Source organism: Eleginops maclovinus, chromosome 13 (assembly GCF_036324505.1).
Source record: "Eleginops maclovinus isolate JMC-PN-2008 ecotype Puerto Natales chromosome 13, JC_Emac_rtc_rv5, whole genome shotgun sequence".
Lineage (NCBI taxonomy): Eukaryota > Metazoa > Chordata > Actinopteri > Perciformes > Eleginopidae > Eleginops > Eleginops maclovinus.
In genome coordinates this window covers 3,226,239-3,244,143 of record NC_086361.1, presented here as the reverse complement: position 1 = coordinate 3,244,143, position 17,905 = coordinate 3,226,239, and the positions used below count along the sequence as shown (strand labels likewise).

General features: G+C 38.8%; 1 protein-coding gene across 3 annotated transcripts; it reads left to right on the top strand.

The window, feature by feature from the left end:
- The first annotated feature begins 1,045 nt into the window (after positions 1 to 1,045).
- Positions 1,046 to 17,496, top strand: LOC134875264 (uncharacterized). 3 transcript variants are annotated; one of them, XM_063899763.1, is made up of 9 exons: positions 1,046 to 1,285; positions 2,927 to 3,199; positions 4,269 to 4,451; positions 4,553 to 4,618; positions 5,593 to 5,709; positions 5,968 to 6,033; positions 15,409 to 15,462; positions 15,553 to 15,621; positions 15,703 to 17,496. In XM_063899763.1, the coding sequence occupies exons 1-9, from the start codon at positions 1,228 to 1,230 to the stop codon at positions 15,780 to 15,782; spliced, it is 966 nt and encodes a 321-aa protein (XP_063755833.1). In that variant the 5' UTR covers positions 1,046 to 1,227; the 3' UTR covers positions 15,783 to 17,496. The 3 variants fall into 3 exon arrangements, with proteins under 3 accessions (XP_063755833.1, XP_063755832.1, XP_063755834.1); XM_063899762.1 differs by lacking the exon at positions 1,046 to 1,285 and adding an exon at positions 1,863 to 2,017; XM_063899764.1 differs by lacking the exons at positions 1,046 to 1,285; positions 4,553 to 4,618 and adding an exon at positions 1,863 to 2,017.
- The last annotated feature ends 409 nt before the right edge of the window (positions 17,497 to 17,905 follow it).

Genomic DNA, 17,905 nt, shown 5'->3' with positions numbered 1-17,905 from the left:
CAGTGGCTCTCAGTGGATCCAAGTCTTCTGATGATGATTTAGGATTTTAATAGCTTTAAGAATCAAGAATAATCTACATTCATGAAAAACGATGGCTAAACAGCAGAGAAATCGCTTTGCCCCCAGAGGATAAATTCTCATCAGACAGTTTATGGGTTCTGAGATTGGGGTAGAAAGCCTGTCCAGGGTTCACTTTTTCATGGCATTCACTTTGGTTTAAATGTGAAATCATATGATAACTTGTGAACATATGAAAAGTAAAATTGTTTTTTTTAATATAATTATTTTCTGTGTATAAGGCACCATAAAGCTCCATGGAATTTGCATTTGGAACATGTTAAATAATTGTATTAATAAGAACATATTGTAAATACTGTTTAGTAGTAGCTACGTATTTCTTTAGATAACCAGAATATTTCTCAATTAAGGCCAGTAGTTTGAAGATCATGAGCTGTCAATATGATTCGTGTCATAATTTCCAAAGAAATAAAAAGAAGAACTGGCATTTTGTGTCTTGTTCTCTTATTTAAGTACAGACAGTATATTATATCATATACCTTATTTGTAATCATGCAAACAATCTTCCTTTGAACTTATACCAATAGATTGTACAGTAAGATATTTAAAGAATGCTCTGGAAAGAAAAGAGCTAGAATAACTTTGCTGTGTGGACAGTTTATCGCTCCCACACCATCAGTCCGTTACTTCCTCTGTGAACTTTTAAAGCTGTGGTTAAGATGTCATCCTCTTCCCTATGTTGTCAAGTGGAAGTGTTAGTAGAATACTTAACTATTAACAACATGTTCTCATCTCTGTAGTTCTCTCTAATGTCATTCTATTGGACATGTACTGTATGTAACCACACAGTTTCTGTTCTTAAGTACAAAACAAAGTGATACTGACTAACTGACTCATATCCTGAAACTCTACTTTATTTATTAATAATTATAAGCATCATTGCAATTATTAAAAATATTGAATGTACGATTAAATGTATATATTATTCCGTTGCAGTCACTTCCTTGATGCATGTACCATTGAGCGAACATTTGATGTGGGTTGCAATGAGAACAACCATTAACCACAGAGGGAAGAGACTGAGCCAACGAGTTATCTCTATTGGTTTGAAATAGAGGAAAAACATGTTTAGAGTCACACAGCTCAGTTCCTGTTCTCGCTTCAGACGAAATCGTGGTCTCTCAGTCATTGCTCTGTTTGAGGATAAGCATGAGGATGAATATCGGCAGCCTTCTAGCCTTAATGCTGGGCTGTTCAGCCATTTCAGGTAAGACATTTACATTTTGTCTCACTGGTTTTGATAGTTTTTATTTCAGAGAGCGTGATCATGTTGTTTAACTCATTGGGCATGTGAGGCTACGTGAAAGAACATTACTTTAGGAAGTGCGTAGACACTCACGGTCAGTTAGTACACTCAGTTTAGTTTAACTTGAGACGCTCACACATATGTTCTAAACTCATATCCTCATCTGCTCAGATATGTGCTTGTTGCTTTGTAATGTTGTATTGTTAAAAATACAGTTTTCTTCCATTGCTAACGCACTACAATGACACACAAAGCCTAATTATTTCAACTCAAACTCAAAGAGCATACCTGAGCTCAAACCTCCAAAAATCTAAAGGCATTTTCAGCTCTGCACACAATTTGCAATTCGACTTGGCACTTTTTGCAAGACACCGCACACGGTTCTCTCAGTGAGATACACAGACATCTGATATAGTCACTTGTTTGCCATTTTGAAAACACTTTATTGCTGACTCATCAATCAGGATGTAAGCACTGAAAAAGGCTCCACGTAAGAACTTTACAATATCAATGGATACATGGGCTGCAGCAAGAGGTAGAGGTAGAGGAGGATGAGTAAGAGAGGGAGGGTGAGGTGAAGTCAGCTGAAGAGTTATTTGCAGCATAACGGTTGGAGCTGGATGACCCTCAGGCCTTTAGGTGCATGCTTCTTCTGTATGTGGATGAGGAGCCGTGGTCAGACCAAGCTAGGTGGTGAGATGCAGCCTAAGCACTTTTCTTTCCTCTGTTTTCTGTTAAAATACTTAGTTTTTCTTTACCCTCAAAGTGTTCCTTTCCATTTACTGTATTTGACCGAGGCATCATTTCTTTTACACCACTGTAACTCTGTGTTGTGCCTGAATGTTGCACCAATCTGTTTTGTAGAGAAGTAAAAGTATAACGATGGTATTTTTGTGTTTCTGCACATATTTCTGTAAGCTTGAAATATCCCTATATGCAGAATACAGAACGCCATAAAAGATGAGTGTGCTTTGATTGAGCACCACCATGTGTAGATGGTTGGACAGAGCGTCTTGTACTATAAATGAAGTGTGTGCCGTTTGGTGAAGAGTTTGGGATTGGTTATTTTTTTGGTAGTTTTGAGTGTAGTATTTCATTTTGCAAGATATACCAGGTGTTGCGCTTTGGGTGCGTGGTTTTGTGTTTGAGAAAATAAGCCCTGAGCCCAGCAATTGAAAAAAACTGTAAACTATATTGTTTGAACACATGTGATGCACATAGAACAGGAAGACGTGAAGTCCTATTCTCAGATGGGTATTCAGATGAATGTTCCCTTCCTCTGTAAAAATACCTTAGCAAGAAGACAGCACCACATTTAGATGTCAAAGATAACATTAAGCTGAACCTTAGCTTCTAAACTTTGAGGAGAGTTGTGAAAATGATCAGTAGATGTTTAGAATGAAATGTGGTTGCCATTATCACTGAAAACACTCCTCTGTATATCAGGGTTGGGTATAATGTATGTTCAAAAGCACACCAGTGAGATCTTAAAAATGTGAGTTGTACTGTGATATAAACCCCCTTTGTATTGTTTGCAACATAAAGAATGCTGATTTCCTGAACACAGCTGAGTATTTATTGTAAATGTTGTTTCTTTTAAAGCTTTACACCAGGAAGTGTTTGAAGAACGGACCTCAGGCTCTCTGCGCTGTCCTCACTCTGTGGGGGGAAACGTGACGTGGAGCAAAGAGAGGAATGGAAACAAAGTGGACATATTAACAATTGATGGTGACAGAGATATAAGACACAATGACCCGGACAAACGATACAGTTCAGTGGTAGATAAGTCTCTGTACATTCAGAGATTAACCCTCTCAGACTCTGGGAGATATTTCTGTAATGATGCAGCTGTGGAGCTGACAGTGATCCCGTCAGGTAAGAGCACACTTTAATGAACTCTCTATTACTGTTCCTATACTGTATGTCTCTGAGATAAATGTGTATTTTTCTTTAAACTTCGATAATATAATATTTTCTAACTGTAATGAAATTGGGTGTTTTTCATGAAAATGTGTTTAAATCTAAAGAATATATTTCCATATTTTTGCATATTTCCTGCTAATGCAGTTAGAAAGCATTTTGGTGTACTTCTGTACTTCTTTTTGTGTATTTATTCCAAGTTAATAGCACATTGTGATTTGTAATATAAAGATTCAGTGGGAAAGAAATGCATTTCTACAATATTATTATGCAAAGGAGGTTGAGTTTTCAACTTGATCTGTTCTTCTGTGTTGTCAGTGAGCAGGATTACAGAACCAACTAATCAGGGCGTGAGAAACTGTAATTTTGTGTGAACAAATCTGAAGACCTACCTCAGAAACACACATCAACATGTTGTTAAAACGCGAGTGATAAACTACAATTGGTTTTCTTTTTTTGCATCCGTGTTGTTTTCACATTACGATTTAAAACATATAGTTCCAACTTCCTTATGAGGGAAGTGTTCCCATCTAAAGGCATGGAGCAGAGACTCTGTTGAGATGAATCAACAGAAAGGCTTTTATGTTTCTCCTGTTGACCGGACATTGACTATATCAGACGTGGAGCTACGTAACTCTGGACTCTACTACTGTGGTAGAAAAGCTGTTTTTCTGCAAGTGATTGAAGGTGAGTCAGAGAGGAAGACAGAAAGCTAATCAGCCATAGCTTTATATTCCCAGTACAGACAGAAAGCAGTATTAATCTTAGATCTTGAGATTTAATGAATCAAAATAACATAAGTGGGCACGCCACCTCCAAATAAAACTTTTGCCAGGTTAATTGTATTTTAAACTTGTTAAGTCAACTGGAATTACATTGTCTGGGTTCAACTGGTTTAGGTTGTGAAAATACTTTTGCCAAATGCCATAAATAAGACCAAAGCTTGTTCTCTGTTGTTAAATGAGTGCATTAACTGTTGATTTTCTGTGGCTAAATGCTTGTTTGTGCCCTGTATCATCTGAAGCGACCAAGGCACCACCCACCCCAACCACACTGACGTCAACACCCCTGCTTTCAAGTACATCAAGACAAACATCAGAGATAGTAACACCTGAATCCTCAACATCCCCTCCGACTACTACAGATACGACTACAACACAGGAAGAAAGGAAAGGCAGGAAAGAAGGAAATAAAAAGCACAAGAACAGTAAGATTATTTTAATATGAAAATCAATGGATGAAAAACTGATCAATCTGAGAGAGCTGGTAAAATAGATACTTAACTAAGTGTTCCTCTGCACTGGTTAGAAGGTAACAAGAAACCAAAAAGAACAACAACAACAACAACAACAAAAACATCAACAACAACAACAGGTAGGGCTTAAGACTTTCAAAGCTTTTCAAGCCAGAAAATGTGTACAAACATCCAAATTTACAACGCTTTAAGATACAGTGTATGTATAAGACTCTTCTTTATAACACTCAGCTGTGTTTGATAAATGAGGCAATTCTAAACGCCCGTTATATTGACTGGGAACAATGAGACTTCATGCTTGCAGAGCCACACCTCAAGTGCCTACAAGTACCAGGATGCAATGCAATGTATGCTAGCTAGCAGGATGCATTGAAGTCTAGCTAATGCACTAATACTGTAAAGTGTTGCAGGAATGAGTCCTAAAACCCCCAAATTAGTTAGCACTTTCCCACTTCTGGTTCCTTTGTCTCAGAGTCAAGGATTTACCACATAAAATACTGAAGTAAATAACTCACTGGTTAATATCTGATGCTAATATGGGTCTTACAACGGAGGTTGCTAACAAGTGACTAAATGAGAATACTAAATGTCATCACGGCATACATTAGCCGCCTTTAGCTTAGCAGTGGTGAAGTCAGCCATGCAACCTAGTTGTAGTTCATTTATAGCTAACGTTACTTTGTACTTCTGGTGATTGCAACATCACTTCATAAATAATACAATTGGAGTTCATTTGTGGAGATTATCCTGCCAAACTCCAATGTAAAAATCCCATTGATTTCTGTCGATGGAGACTGCAATGCTAACTTCTGGGTTAACCTACAAAAATAAGTAATCACGGCAACCTTCTATGCCAACATATCCTCTGCAGTAGCTGCATTTCTTTGTTAGTATACTCTGAAAGTATCACTGCTGAATATCGGTCAGCAATAAACGCCAAAGTGTTTCCTGCTCCATAAGATCCTCTGCACGCATCGGAAACGTAGCTAGTTTTCATTTAAAGCAAAGAAAACATGGAGGTTCTGTTTTCCAGCGTGCCACACCCTCAGTCTTGTGGAAAATTTACATTTTTCCTTCTTACTTTGTTTTCCAGTGTCTTCTAAAGACAAACCACAGATTCTTCGTTTGGTCTTAGGAACAGTTGTCTTCTTCCTCCTTCTCATCATCGTCATCACCTTCGTTGCTTGGAGATGGAGGTTTAAAAGATTAGGTAAATAAAACCTGGCCTGTATACAATTAGTTAATGCAAATTTAAGAAGATCAGCTCATAAATAAAAAAGCAGTTTTAAACCTTCAGCATGAAAACTGATCTTTTTATAACAGAACTGTGTACTTGTACTTTTTTGTAGAGAAATCATTGTCACTGTGCTATACTCAGAATATCTGTGTGTTTGTCGTCAGGCTTTAAGATATAATCAGTGATTACTCAGTGGAGTTTTTCGAGTGACGTTTACACATCTTTTCACAGGAAATGAAGAAACACACCCTGTCTATGATGAGATACAAGATGGAGTCATCATTCAGAACACAGCTGGTGAGAAACAATAAGTGGAACTTTAAAAAAGTCGGACAAGTTCCCTTTTCTATTGTGAGCGAGGCTGATGTAAAACTAAAGAGGCCTAATTACGCTATTTGGGTTTTTTCCTATCTGGTAGTCTGTTGTGCATGTAAATGGTCTGCAAAGGCTAACATTCCTGTGTTCCCTGCAGAGGGAGTTTCTCTCCCACACACTCCCCCCTGCCTGAACTTACTTTTGATGTTTGTGACATCACTATATAACACAAGCGCTTCTTCCAAACAAAATGTACGTTATGCTAGCTCAGTGGTTCCCAAACTTTTTCAGTAAGGCCCTCCTTGGGTAATTGGAAATATTTTCGAGCCCCCCCTAACCCGGTTCCGACCTAGATTGGCAGGATTAATTGTATATAGTTGTACAAACATTACATTTTCTCTGCTAATAATAACAAGACAAAAAGATCCAACTAGATCCCCCCTGCAGTACATAGTTGGGGGTGCCCCACAGTTTGGAAACCGCTGTGCTAAGGGGCGGGACATCTCTAAGTGGTAGACCAATCACAACAGAGCCAGCCAGCTAACCAATCAGAGCAGACTGGGTTCTGGTTTCAGACAGAGGGTGAAAAGAGGTGCTGCAGCACAGGCAGTATGAGAAAAATAAAGAGCTTTAGAACATCAGAGCATGGAGCTATGTCCCAGGAGAGACACACATTACAAATATGAACTGAAAATGAGCGAAATACGTCCTCTTTAAGTTATCCAATTATTTTTGCTTGAATTCATGTTAGTAGAGTCATATTTTTTATTTTTTTAAACATTGTCTTTATTGATTTTAACATTTTAAACACAACATAACAACCACAGGGCTGAACAAGTGTGGAATATACAGGGACGTAATCAAAATTAAAATCCGGTCAGCCAACCCCTCCCTCCCTGCCACCCACCCCCCCAGGTCCGACCTCTATGTTCCTCTTAATAGGATAAGGTACACTTATAAAACTGGGGACAGATTATTGAGTATAGATATTGAAGAATATATACATAACATTAAAACCAAAATATAACATTCCTTGTGTGTTCATGTAGGTAAAGGTGGGGTAAAAAGGAAAATATAAACCAATCGTTCCAGAAAGACAACAAAGAAAACATGGTCACAAGATACTATGCGTTAAAGAAGGGTTAAATTGTAGATTTTGTCTCAAGATATGTAAGAAACCCACACCAAATCTTTCCAAAAACTTCTGGTTTCCCCTTCAAGTTGTACATAATCTTTTCATTTGGTATACACAATGATAGTTCAGTACTCCATTCTTTTAACAGCAGGTGGTTGTTCCTCCTTCCATTTCATGGCAATGCATTTGTTTGCTGTAATAAGGGCAATTCTAATGAATCAGAGCTTGTAATTATTGGTTTTTATCATGGATGTGTTGCCCAGAACGGTTACTCTTGGTTCTGCAGGGATGGTTATACCTGTCATGGCAGTAACCACGTTAAGTAAGGAGGACCAAAACGAGTTCAGACAGGGACAGGCCCAGAAAAGAAAATCATGACAGAAAATGTATATACAACGTCAAAATTTACAACAAATATTTGACTGGGAAACCTGAGTCCTCTTGCTTGCAGAGCCATGCCTCAAGTGCCTACAGGTACCAGGATGCAATGCACGCTAGCTACTAATAAATTGGTGCAGGAATGAGTCCTAAAAGCCCTAAATGAGTTAGCACTTTACCACTTCCAATACATTTGTTTGCTGTAATAAGGGCAATTCTAATGAATCGGAGCTTGTATTTATTGGTTTTTATCATGGATGTGTCGCCCAGAACGGTTACTCTTGGTTCTGCAGGGATGGTTATACCTGTCATGGCAGTAACCATGTTAATTAAGGAGGACCAAAACAACCCAGGCCCAGAACATATGTACAGTGGGGAGAACAAGCATTTGATACACTGCCGATTTTGCAGGTTTTCCCACTGACAAAGCATGTAGAGGTCTGACATTTTTATCACTTCAACTGTGAGAGACGGAATCTAAAACAGAAATCCAGAAAATCACATTGTATGATTTTTAAATAATTAATTTGCATTTCATTGCATGACATAAGTATTTGATCACCTACCAACCAGTAAGAATTCCGGCTCTCACCGACCTGTTAGTTTTTCTTTAAGAAGCCCTCCTGTGGACTTCCGGGACGGTGCGGAGCAAGATGGCAGCATAGAGTAGAGCTCCTGAGTCGATTAGACAAGAATGTCCCCCAAACTACGAAAATATCGAGAACACGTATTTCAAACCGACACGCAATGAGTAGGGGACGAGGGCAGAGAAGGTCAAAGAAAAAAACGATGTCCAAAGACCAAGAAGAACACGAGTTTGAAGACAAGGCGGGAAGCGGGGAAAAAGACGACTCCAGTCAGGCCCGGTCGGTACTCGAGGGACTGGCGGCCATTACGAAAGAGATACATGACCTCAAAAAGGAGATGAAACAGGACCTCACGACATTCAAAGATGAATTTAAAGAGGAGGTGAGGCGAGAGTTTGCCGACTTTAAGGAGGAAACTAACCGAAAATTCTCCCACCAACAGGGAGACCGGGCCTATGGGGAATGAGGCCCTTTTTTGCGGGGAAGTTCAGTTTTTGTGTTCGTTCATACTTTGTTCATGGGGAAAAGTTGGTTGACAACATTACAGTGGAGGGGCTAGGAATTATTTCAAGGGATACAAACAATGCAACATGATGACATAATGGTGGTGTCGCTGAACATTAACGGCTTGAATAATATCAAAAAAAGAAATAAAGCTTTATCTAAGTTTAGAAGAGAGAAAATGCAGGTTATTTTTCTTCAAGAAACTCACCTATCACAGGAGGAGCATGTAAAGTTTAAAAAGCTGGGCTACAGGAATTCATTTTCCAGTTCCTTTGAGCAGAATCACAAGAGGGGTGTGGTGATACTGATTTCTAACACAGTAAAGTTCGAACTGATCAAAGAAGTAGTGATAAGAAGGGAAGATATATCATGATAAAAGGGAAACTAGAAAACCAATTGGTGACACTGCTCAATGTGTATGCACCTCCGGAAAGTGGAAAAGCATTTTATGAAAAAGTTTTTGATCTTATAAATCTGGAAACAGAAAGGACATTAGTGTGTGGTGGGGATTTTAATGTGGTATTGAATTACGGGTTAGACACTACAAGTATGAAGAGAAACAAAAAACAAATGAATAGATATATGAATACAATGATGTTAGAAATGGATGTGCAGGATGTATGGAGAGAACTTCACTTGATCGGGATTATACCCACTACTCAGCTCCACATGCCATGTACTCCAGAATTGATTATTTTCTAATGAGTAAAGGAGATATACACAAAGTGAGGGAATGTGAGATAGGGGTGGCTGATGTATCAGACCATAGTGCAATTTACCTAGAAATTCATTCGAACAATAAGAGGAAAAATACAGTATGGAGACTTAACGAAGGCATACTGAACAATAAGGGACTAGTTGGAAAAATAAAAGGGGAAATAATCAGATATCGGGAAGAAAATGACAATAGGGAAGTTGATCCGACAATCTTATGGGATGCCCTGAAGGCAGTGATTAGAGGGAGGCTGATTTCACACACAGCATTTTTAAAGAGAGTCAGACTAGAAACGTATCAGAAACAAATTGAAAAATTAAAAGAACTGGAACAGCAACACAAGCAGTCAAAAGATGCAGATATATTTAATCAGATTAAAGAAGTTAGGAAAAAAAATAGAGGATATCTTGTTAGAAGAGGTGGAAAGGAAAGCAAGGTTTATAAAACAGACTTTTACGAGGGAGGATCTAAAGCCACTAAAGCAATGGCTAGACGCATAAGGAAAAAACAAGCAATAACTAATATACATAAAATAAGGGACCCTGCGACCAATAAAATTCTATATGAAATAGAAGAAATAGAAAAGGTATTTGAGGAATATTACAACAATTTGTATTCACAACCTCCTCCTGCAGGTGAAGAACACTTGATGGAGATTCTAGACAACTTAGATTTGCCAGCAATAGGCACAAAGCAAAATGCAATATTGACTTCGGAGATTACAGTCGAAGAGACTCAAAAGGCAATTAGTCGGGCAAAATCGGGGAAGTCACCGGGAGCTGATGGATTGGGAGCTTCTTTTTATAAAACATTCAAGGAAGAGTTAATCCCGCTACTTCAGGACTCATTTAATTATAGTCTCAGGTCAGGCAAGATCCCTCCCTCATGGAAAGAAGCCATTATCTCTATTATTCCAAAGGAAGGTAAAGACAAAGAATACTGCTGCAACTACAGACCCATATCGCTTTTAAATGTGGATTATAAACTTTACACCTCAATTATAGCTAAGAGATTAGAGACATTTATACAGCATTTGATTGATGAAGACCAGACCGGTTTTATTAAAGAGAGGCAAACACAACATTATATAAGAAGGAGCTTACATGTTCTAGAAAATATACAGAGCAAGGGGGAAAGTGCAATTTTGGTAAGCATAGACGCCGAAAAGGCTTTCGACAGTGGGAATTGGGTATTTCTGTATAAGGTATTGGAAAAATGTGGATTCAATGAGGAATCTGTGAATTGCATTAAGTCGTTATATCAGGAACCTATGGCAAGGATCAAAATAAGTGGTAGCTTGACAAAACGTTTCAGTCTGGAAAGGGGGACAAGACAGGGGTGCAGCCTCTCTCCAAGTCTATTCTAAAGAGTTAAAGGGGTGAAAATAGGAGGGGAGGAACATAAAATAGGATTATTCGCGGATGATATATTGATATTTCTAAAGCCACCCAACGAAAGCTTCCCAAACCTCATCAGGTTACTAGAGAATTATGGAAATATTCGGGTTACAAAATTAATGTCACAAAAACACAGATCTTGTCAATAAACTACTCCCCGTCCCAAGAGATAAAGGATACATATAAACTCAATTGGAATGCTAAATCAATAAAATACTTGGGAGTAAATATCACGAAAGGAATAGACAAGCTATATGATGCAAATTACACTAAAATAAATCAAGAAATTAGGAGAGACTTGGAGAGATGGTCAGCTATTATTTTGGACTTCAGCTCGAGAATAGAGATAATTAAGATAAATGTCCTACCGAGACTCTTCTACTTGTTTCAGTCTTTGCCAGTAACGATCCCACCAAAGCAGTTTATGGAATGGGATAGGTGGATATGGAGGTTTATATGGGGAGGAAAGAAACCTAGGACCAGGTACAAAACTCTGCAGCTCCCTAAAGATAAAGGAGGTTTGGCTTTGCCAAGCCTCGAGGAGTATTTCTATGCCGCACAAATCAGACCCTTTATATATTGGCGCAACAATGAGTATTTTTCAAGATGGAAAAGAATAGAAAATAGAAATAGGGCAGATGGACGCCGAAGTACGAAACTTGATAGCAAATAAAGGCCTACTGGGAAAATTAGGTAACCAATTAGACGTAATAACCAAAACTAGACTTGAAATATGGAATACCGTTGTTGAAAAGTATAAACTGGAGAAAGAAATAAAGATTTTGAGTTGGTTTGCATTTGATGATAGGTTTATACCCGGGATAAATGATAAAGGGTTTAAACAATGGACGAGAAAAGGGATCACAGCAATATGTACAATGGTTGAACGGGGTAAACTGCAGAGTTTTGAGAAGTTGAGGGGTAGATTTGGATTAGATCAATACGAACAATATCGCTACCTGCAAATAAAGGATTATTATGAGAAGGAGATAAAAACTTGAGGTATTTCGGAGAGCTTATGAAGGTAAAAAATGCAGAGTAATCTCAGTCCTATATAGAAGTTTGATGTCATGCAGAAAATCTTCCTCTCTTTATATAAAAGAAAATGGGAAAAGGAATTGAAAGAACAAATTACTGAGGAAGAGTGGTTTAATATTTGTAAAACGCAGTGCACGTCCACTAGCTCCAGGATCTGGAGGGAGTTTAACTGGAAGAATATGGTCAGATTTTTTATAACGCCAAAGATTAGGAAAGGAGTGGTGTCTATTCAACAACCATGCTGGAGAGCATGTGGTCACATGGATGCTGACCATACACACATATTCTGGTCCTGCCAAAAGTTAAAAGGATACTGGGATAAACTATGGAGGGATTTACAAAAAATAATAGGATATGAGATACCAAAAACGTGTAAAATACTCTACTTGGGGAATTTAACACAAGACATAATACAAAGAGAGGATGAGTATCTTGTTAAAGTGCTGCTATCAGCCAGTAAGAAAACGATTACGAGAATGTGGTACAAAGTAGACCCACCGACTGAGGAGATTTTGTAATGGAGAAAATCACACATAAACTGAGACTACAAGAGGCACAATTTGAGGACAAATGTGAAGAATGGACTGATTATAGAGGACGAGAAGAGGACACCACCATTGCCACTGGACATAAGGACATTGATTTAAGGATGAGTGTTTAACTATGTATGTACGATGTTCCCTGACACGGTAATTGTTGAAAGAAAAATTAATTTTAAAAAAGTTTTTAAAAACAAAAAGCCCTCCTGTTCTCAACTCATTACCTGTATTAACTGTACCTGTTTGAACTTGTTACCTGTATACAAGAGACCTCTCCACACACTCAATCAAACAGACTCCAACCTCTCCACTATGGCCAAGACCAGAGAGCTGTGTAAGGACATCAGGGATAAAATTGTAGACCTGCACAAGGCTGGGATGGGCTACAGGACAATAGGCAAGCAGCTCGGTGAGAAGGCAACAACTGTTGGCGCAATTATTAGAAAATGGAAGAAGTTCAAGATGACGGTCAACCTCCCTCGGTCTGGGGCTCCATGCAAGATCTCACCTCGTGGGGCATCACTGATCATGAGGAAGGTGAGGGATCAGCCCAGAACTACACGGCAGGACCTGGTCAATGACCTGAAGAGAGCTGGGACCACAGTCTCCATTAGTTAGAAAGAAAACCATTAGTTACACACTACGCCGTCATGGATTCAAATCCTGCAGCGCACGCAAGGTCCCCCTGCTCAAGCCAGCGCATGTCCTGGCCCGTCTGAAGTTTGCTAATGACTATCTGGATGATCCAGAGGAGGAATGGGAGAAGGTCATGTGGTCTGATGAGACAAAATAGAGCTTTTTGGTCTAAACTCCACTCGTCGTGTTTGGAGGAAGAACAAGGATGAGTACAACCCCAAGAACACCATCCCAACCGTGAAGCATGGAGGTGGAAACATCATTCTTTGGAGATGCTTTTCTGCAAAGGGGACAGGACGACTGCACCGTATTGAGGGGAGGATGGATGGGGCCATGTATCGCGAGATCTTGGACAACAACCTCCTTCCCTCAGTAAGAGCATTGAAGATGGGTCATGGCTGGGTCTTCCAGCATGACAACGACCCGAAACACACAGCCAGGGCAACTAAGGAGTGGCTCCGTAAGAAGCATCTCAAGGTCCTGGAGTGGCCTAGCCAGTAACTGTACTAATGGTTGAAGGAGCCTGACTTGTTCTGATATAATGAAGTGTCTAACCTCGAGGTACTTGAAGAAGTGTGTGCGTGGTAGCCCGTACTGTAAGGAGAGCTCTTCAAAATTCATGGATCAGGGATCTGTCTTTAAATAGGTTTCCAAAGGTTTTAATACCTTTTGTAAACCACATGTTTGTGATGCCATCTGTAAGGGATTCAGGCAGAGAAGGGTTTTTATGAAAAGGAGGTTTATTGTAAATGGAACCTGTTTTTTTTCCGAATTAGTAGTAACATCTTATATGTATGGACAATGATTGGGTTTGTGGTAATAACCAGGAGAGACTTTGAGCAGCGTACATATGGTACTGATTCCAGTTTCAATCTATCTAGGTGATGCTGTTCAATCTGTAACCACCCAGGTGGGTGTGCTTGCTCGGTCTGCCACATCCATACTCCTCTTATTTGCACGGCCATGTAGAAGTACTCAAAGCTAGGCACCTTCAGTCTACCTCTTTCTAGAGGGTAACCCTGGCTGGCTTGTTTTTCCATATAATCTGTGTGAGGCAGGAATTGATTTGTTTGAAAAAAGGTTTTGGGATTGGAATGGGGAGCATCTGGAAAAGATAAAGGAATTTTGGCAATATATTCATTTTAATGTAATTGACTCTCCCTATTATTGATAAGGCGTAGGCCACTCCACCTCTTACAATCCTCTTTTGTTTTATTTAGTAACGGTGTGTAATTAAGGGGAACATATTTTGTATCTCATTAGAAATGTTAAGTCCTAAGTAGGTGACATAATTAGGGCTCCAGTGAAGCATAGTAGCAGGAGGTTGATTCTTAGCTTTGGCATTAAGAGGTGTAATTACACTTTTGCTTATGTTAACCTTGTAGCCTGATATTTGACCAAATTCTGCCAATGTATCCATCAAAGCAGGAAGAGATTGTTCAGGTCTCAAGAGGTACAGTATGTTAGTAAGTCATTCGCATAGAGACAGAGTATGGTCCCTGTCACCGATTTTTATACCATGAATAGCTGGATTGGACCTAGCAGTCGCCAGTGGCCCTGTCTAGTGCTGCGTGATAAAACGAACGTGGTTGATTCGTCTTTATTAGTTTATATTTGTGCTGTAGGATGTCTGTAGAGCAATTTCACAATTTATATAATTAACCTATATTCATTTTTTCCATTGTCTCAAACCAAATTAGATACCTATATCCCATTAGTCTGACTAGTCTGACTTGTTTAGAAAATGCCAGGGTATTCCCTGCTGCAGAACCGTTTTCAGCCAGCTCGTCGTAGTCTTGGTGCAGGTTATTAAGTGACTTTTCTAGCTCGGTGCACTTCTGCTCCATTTGGGTCCCTCTTTCTTTGTTGGAATTCAAACCCCCCTCCAGTTTGTCAATGGACGTTTCTATTTGGTTGAGACGCACAGCCAAAGTGTTCTGTATTGTTTCATTTTTTTTTTTTCTCATCTCTCTTAAAAACCAGATTGGAGGTTCAGAGCCAAGGCTTTCACTCGCGCTAGCCACGCTAATGCTAGGCGACACAGGCTCCCGCTGCCCGTCGGCTTTTTTCCTCTCAGCTTTTTTAGATGGCATTTGGTATTTTGTACTGTAGACGTCTTTGTTGGTTATTGAAAGTTCAGAGACTGACAAGCCAAAACCTAAAAGGTTACGTACTTATCTTTAGGTTATCTGAGAGCTTAAGAGCGTGCTGCCATTCACTCCGCCGCCATAACCGGAAGTAGTAGTAGAGTAATATTTATGACTATTTGTTTCCAAAAGTATTCAATGTGCTACTTGAAAGCATAGCATGGCAGATTGCAACCGGTTTTCTCAAGCAAAATACTTCAATCACTACGAGTACTGATATAAATGAATGTTATTTACCACCATTTTATATCATCATGCATGTATATGTTCCTTTTTGGCAGGTTTTGGAATCGTGAAAGGACCAACACCTGCATACTGTATGACAGATTTTACAGGTACATAAACACATGTTACCACCTTCCTATTAGAAAATCAGAGAGTCTTGTATTTGGTTAATACTGCTTGTTGGTAAACTGTTTTAATAGATGATCCAAACCTAAATGAGCCCACATACTCCACCATCCCTGACCTTCCACCGGTGGAAAGGAGGACAGGTAAAGATGGAGCTCTCATCAACATTTGATTTTCTCATTCCATAACTCTGGTTATTCATTATGTTTAATTTCTTCTGCCAGACACATTGCTGCCCAAGGAGTCCCCTTATTCCTTGATCAGCTACGCTGTTAATACTGGGAATTGTGGTGGAAACTTCTGAAGCAATGAAGACGAAACTCAGAGAGACACTGGAGAGCAGGAACTTGATGGCAAAACACTGTTGGGTTTATTCAGAGTTACGGCCGGAGAATTGACAAGACATTTACTGTAGACAAGAGTTGCCACAGCGGTTGCCAAACCAATTCTGAAGATCTTGACAATAGGACGAGGTTTTAACGAGTTCCAAATGGATAATCAACATTCTTCAAACGCCAGACTAAACACGTTTGGACAATAAGTTTAACTTAAACTGTCATCCAGGTCACAGATAAGGTGTTTACCGGAGCATCTGGGGCAAGATAAACTGGCACTAGCTGTCCCTAAACAATAAAGCCAATCTTAGGTCAGCATGAGCTTTTACCCACTGTGGGAACAACAAGGCTTCGGAAGCCCAGGCTGCCCCTCCTTAATGAAGATAACAGCAATACAACAACAATTTTGATAATTTAATAAACCGTAATCTAATAATACATCTGTGTGGACTTGTAAAAATGAGACTCTTCAGAAAGGTTGTTGGCATTCTACAAATTGTTGCAAACAATCAGATTAAACACTCAATATGACTGGTGCATCCTTCATTGTGATTGAAACATTCAATCACAATGAAGGATGCACCAGTCACAATAAAACTCATCTTCAGTGTTCTGGAGCATCTTTTTTAAAGCATAGTGATGAACATACATTAAATTCACAGTTACAAAATAACATGAGCATTTCAAGTTTGAATAAGTTTTATCATGAATTATTTGTTGTCGTTTATCTTTATCAGATTATCATTAACTGTTTTACTTATTTACTTTAAAACTATAAATCTATAAATCAAAATTGAGCTATAGTTGTAATCTGAACACTAGTCAGTATATCATTAAAATGACTTAATTCAGGCTACAGTTAAAATCAATCAGTGCATAAATTGTAAGGCTGAAGTGCCACTCCACCTATGAATACAATTACGTTTATTTTGCTCAAAATAAAAATCCAATCAATGCTATTTCATTTTAGTCAAAGTCAAAGAAGTAAAGTTTATCAAATCAATGTCATCTCAAAATCTGAAAAGGAAATGTTAAACAATTCTCAAAATGTTTAACAATCTCAAAAAGAAAAGGCAGACCCTGGAAAGGAAGGATTAAGCATTCTTAAAACTTGAATTCATAGATACATGTATCATTGTAAATGCTACAACTGATCTGTACCAAATTAATTCAATCAATTACTTTTTATTAGCCATACTTATCCGAAAATGCACTTATAGTATTTTGAAAGTGTTTGTGTTTATGTAATATTGAATATGGAATATGCATTTCTTAAGATTATCCTGCTCTAATTGGAGGAACAATTATGCTGAGTCATTGTTATATAAATGATTATACATACATTAGTTTTAGTTTTCTAAACTTACATTTCTATCCAGTACTTTAATTGTAGTTCTGTCTGTGCATAGAAAATGTAGAAAGAGTAGTGTGGTTAAGTCAGATTTTAGATGATATTAACATTATCTGTGATAATATTAGAAATATCCTATCATTCAATATCGTATAATCAGAAAACATATTTTTATTTTGAAAGTGTCACCTGATCTGACAAAATATATTAATAACCACTATGTTTGGTCATTGGAAATATAGAAACAATCATTCATTGTACTTCTGGAAACTGTTAATTCAATTCAAAGTTCATCTTTGTGCGAGAACTGGAAAAATAAAAAGTCTCTCCGACTTGTTCTCCTCCTCTCTTTATCACCCCATTCTGAGTGTCTGGTGTGTAAAGGCATCCTGATACTGTGGATTAGCACTGAAGTGCTGATTGATTAAGACTCTTTTTCATCAGAGCGAACGCCTTATTTCAACCCCCCCAATTGCTATTTTGTGTGGCTCATTCAATGAGCTCTGTAGTGGACCCCTCCAGTGAAACAGAGGCTCATCCGCCTGTATTCCTCCTGCTATCAATGGTGAAAGCAGTGCCACTGCGTATTCCATGTGGCGCATCTAGGTGTCCCCCCGTGATAGGAGAGATTAAAACAATATATTCCTCAAAGAAAAATGGATCCTCGTATTATAGAAGTCTCCGAACTCGCCCTCCGAATCCGACTGCCGAACCCAACCCCCGAACCTGGCCTCGTCCTGC